At 51.0% G+C, this 4,476-nt stretch overlaps 1 protein-coding gene across 1 annotated transcript in view; it reads left to right on the plus strand.

The window, feature by feature from the left end:
* The first annotated feature begins 3,236 nt into the window (after nt 1-3,236).
* Pla2g12a (phospholipase A2 group XIIA) overlaps nt 3,237-4,476 on the plus strand; it is a 12,302-nt gene continuing 11,062 nt past the window's right edge. Inside the window, exon 1 of the mRNA XM_021196525.1 lies at nt 3,237-3,559. Within this exon, the coding sequence (XP_021052184.1) occupies nt 3,340-3,559 (220 nt within the window). The 5' untranslated portion in view covers nt 3,237-3,339. The remainder of the gene's footprint in view (nt 3,560-4,476) is intronic.

Consider the following 4,476-nt stretch of genomic DNA (forward strand, 5'->3'; position numbering starts at 1 on the left):
AAAGAAAGAAAGAAAGAAAGAAAGCAAGCAAGCAAGCAAGCAAGCATAGCCCATGGGCTGGAGAGATGGCTCAGCGGTTAAGAGCACTGGTTGTTCTTCCTAGAGGTCCTGAGTTCAATTCCCAGCAACCACATGGTGGCTCACAACCATCTGTAATAGGATCCGATGTCTTCCTCTGGTGTGTCTGAGGAGAATGTCAATATACTCACATAAAATAAATCTTAAAAAACAACAAAAACAAAAACAAAAAAGAGACCATGAAGAAAGCATATCCCATAACCCCCCCTTTCTTATTATTATGTTTTTCAAGACAGGGTTTCTCTCTGTAGCCCAGGCTATCCTGAAACTCAATCTGTAGACCTGGCTGGTCTTGAACTCAGAGATCTGCCCGCCTCTGCCTCCCAAGTGCAAAGATTAAAACCATGCATTACCACCACCCAGCTACTGTTCTTATCGTTAATCTTTATGGCATGAGACAGTAAACTCTAAGTCACTGTTCCAGGTAAATCTTTGATGACCATGTCTGGTACCCTTGGGTCATATATAACTAGGTTGTGAATAGTCTGTCATAATCAAGATTCCTATATCACATGGGGCTAGATGGGAAATAAAATATGAAGCTGTACTTTGCAGAACCGATGGTAAGGAAACTCACTGGAGATCAACCTGAGGCACCAGGGGATGTCCCTAGAGTGAACTTGATCTGATTAATGGAATGCCACAGTTATTGTTAATTGCCAACTTCCCAGAGATGGGCCCCTGGCCAAGTCTGTGCAGAATTATCTTGAGTGCATTAATTGATGTGAGAAGACCTATCTCAATGGTGGACAGGACTCTTCCCTAGGCAAGAGATGCTAGACTAGCATAAAGTTTAGAAAGTGATTTACTTGCTCTGTTTTCCAATTGTGATGCAACCCACTGATTGAAGCTCTTGTCATTTTAACTTCTTCTCTGTGATCAAGTGGACCCTGGAACTGAGCCAGAAAATTAAACAAGTAAGCCTTTAGGTGTTTTCTGCTTCATCATCATCATCATCATCATCACCATCATTATCCTTCCCCCAGCCTTGAGTTGGCTAAACAAAACTCCTCAGACCCTGGAGCCAGGAGTCCAGCTTTGCTACATTCATTTACATCTTTCTGCCAGAGAACTGAGAACTGCCCGCTGCTGAAGAGCCTACTTTGCAACTCAGTCCACCTGAAACTAGCAACAGAACCCAGTAGAAACAAAGGGATGGGTCCTTAGGTTCTCCCATGTGTTCAGTGCCGTACATTAAGATTGAGCCTTGGCTAGAGAACTTTGTCTTGGCTTGTTATTTCTCTCACCAACCTTCCCATCCATCCCCAGCTTTCCCTTCCAGGAACCCAGTAACCCGTGGCTGCTGGCGGCTACGATGATGATGATGATGATGACGACGACGATGATGATGATGATGTGTTTGTATGTGCATGTAGACGTCTGAGGACAACTTGGGGAACTTCCTTCTCTCCTTCCACTGCGGGTCCCAGGTACCAAGAGGTTGTTAGGCTCATGTAGCAAACGCTGAGCGTTCTCGCTGGTTCTTAGCGTTGCGTTTGTCAGAGTACTTTCTCACAGCAACAGGGAAGAACATGAAGGCGCAGAAGAGGTTCCCAAGCAGCTTTGCATAGGCCTTGCAGCTTGAGGGGCCAGCCACACACAGGATGGAGAGCAGCTCTGTGTCCCTGGTACCCAGGGTGCATCAGAGAAAAGGACAAGCTGGGTGTGGCCTCGTGCCTGAGACTTGAAACCACTGAAGAATTAAAGTCCAAAGGGGAGGCAGGGGAGAAGAGATACAGGGGAGGGTGGAGGGCTAACATGAGATGTGGAAGAGAGGAGATCCCAGACTGTTCCAAGGGAGACTGAAGAAGACAGAAGCCCCTTGGGGAAGGAGAGTGCCCCTGGTTCTAGATGAGTCAAGGAAAGAAAATACAGTGTCTGAGGACAAAACTGATGACAACAGGGTACCAGGGAGGGGGATCTGAGTCTGTGGCAATGGTGAGATTTTATTTTAATTATGAGGTGACTGGTGTGGCTATGGATGGCAGATCATAAAATGAAGTGTACTGAATCCGGTTTAACCAGTCGTGTTATTGCATCTGTGTGCAATAGATGAGAAAAGGTGCCAACGAATCTGGCATTTGAGAATGTAATCCCCAGAGAGAGACACATCCTCAGAGCACAGGTTATTGTTAAGGTAAAAGACATTCATTTAGCAAGATGTAAATGTGTAAAGAAATAGAAAAGAGAGAGGCTTGGAGCCAAGATCCTAGCACTTGAGAGGATAGTGTGTTCAAGGCAAGTTGGGGGGGCAGCCAAGACCTCGGAGGTCTAACAGGGCTGGTCCCAGGTAACCTTACCGCATGCATTTGTCCCTGCCCCGCTTCAGAAGACATACTCCTGCCTCCCTCTCCACTGCCTAATCGGTGATTAGCTTTTCTCTACAGTATTGGGCATTTTAAGGCGGTATAACTGAACTTCTCCTTCCTTAAAATTAGAAGCAATGGAAGGAGTGCCCTGGCTGATTGAGCAGAATCCCCTCTTCAACAATGGTCAGACCACGCTGTCCTGCTTGGATTGCAGCCGATCATAGGTTCCCACAAGAACCCAGGAGGCAAATCCAGGCTTGGTAGGGTGCAAGGGCAGACCGGCAGTCACTTGTTCAAACAGTTCCCTGCGCTGGACCCCAGGCCTTGCCCAGAAAAGGCTGGGACTGCTGAGCCCACGTGAGGCTGTGCTACTGGAGTCGTTCTAAACTATGGTGCCTCGGTAAACAGAAGAGCTTTGTAAAAAACAAGCAAGCAAACAAACCTCACTAAGAGCTGGGAGGCGGTGGAGCACACCTTTAATCCCAGCACTTGGGAGGCAGAGGCAGGCGGATCTCTGAGTTCGAGGCCAGCCTGGTCTACAGAGTGAGTTCCAGGACAGCCAGGGCCACACAGAGACCCAGTCTTGAAAAACAAAACAAACAAACAAACAAACAAAACAAAACAAAACAAAACAAAACTCACTCACTATGGTGTTGAACCAAAGCAATCACTGAGTTTAGGGGGATGAGCGCGGGCGTTTTTAAGACTCCACGGAGGCAGGACCGTAGGCTACCTGAGCGTTCGGGAGACCACGTGGGCAATGAGGCTCCCACGCTCGGGCGCATGCGCACGGTGCAGGACGCGGCCCCGGGGAGCGGCGCGCGCGCCCGGGCGGGCCCACCTTTCGGCGCAGCTCAGTGACGGGGCGCGAGCTCGCGAGCGAGCGCGGAGGAGGCCGGGGCCTGATCCGGAGCGCGCGCCGCTGCCCAGCCCGGCCGCGCCGGCCCCGCAGATGGTGGCTCCGCGGCCCGCGCCCGCCCGGGGCCCTGCGCTCCTCCTCCTCCTCCTCCTGCCGGCCGCCGTGCGCAGCCAGGAACAGGACCAGACCACCGACTGGAGGGCCACCCTCAAGACCATCCGCAATGGCATCCACAAGATAGACACGTACCTCAACGCCGCGCTGGACCTGCTGGGCGGAGAGGACGGGCTCTGCCAGTACAAGTGCAGCGACGGTGAGCCGCGACAAGGGGGCGCGGGGTGGCAGGGGGATGGAGGAGGACAGTGCCCGGTGGGGGAATGCGAGAATACGAGCCAGACAAGTGGATGGGGGGTGGGGGGTTGGGAGGGACGGGTATGGAGCGAGGAAATGAAGGGACTGGTGTCAGGCAGGGGGATGGAGCGACAAGTGTGGAGCAGGTACATGGACAACTGTGGGGCAGGTGGATGGGGCACAAGTGTGGGGCAGGAAGATGGAGGGATAAGTGGGTGGCAGGTTGATGGGACACTTGCGGATCAGGGGGGCGGGGACAGGTACAGGGAAGCGGGATGGAGGGACAAGTTCGGGACAGGGGGATTAGGGGAACAGACGCCAGACAGGCATTGACTGCGTCCTCGGGGTGTGGAAAGAATGAGCAGCGCTTGGAGCATGCTGTCCTTGCGATTGAGCAAGCTGGGAACAAATGTGAGAGGTCACCTGAGTGCGCGCTCTGCAATCTCCTCTCCTTTGCATCTGAGCTTCTCGCCCTCTCTCCCCGCCATTGCACAAAGTTGCCTAAGAACTTTCTGATGGACAGGGGGAAAGGCTGGGAGGGAAGTGGAACAGACTGATTTTAGCACGTGCGGCGACGCACGCGCGCGCGCGCACACACACATCAAGTAATTGATTGATTCAGGTAAACATAGAAAGCCAAACGACAATTTAAAAGCCACCAGTTAGTATTAAGTGCTGTTTTGTTTGTTTAATTGCAAAACTAGGTTAAATAAATTGTGGCTTTTGTATAGATTTCTGCTGTACTTGGTTTTTGGGGAGGCATACTGCATTGAAAGAGCTCCCTAACTTCTAGAAAATAGTTTATTAAGAGTTGCAGTTTTGTTTTGCTTTTTTTTGTTTGTTTGTTTGTTTTTCGAGACAGGGTTTCTCTGTGTAGCC

The sequence above is a fragment of the Mus pahari genome, chromosome 4, assembly GCF_900095145.1.
Source record: "Mus pahari chromosome 4, PAHARI_EIJ_v1.1, whole genome shotgun sequence".
Taxonomy (NCBI): domain Eukaryota; kingdom Metazoa; phylum Chordata; class Mammalia; order Rodentia; family Muridae; genus Mus; species Mus pahari.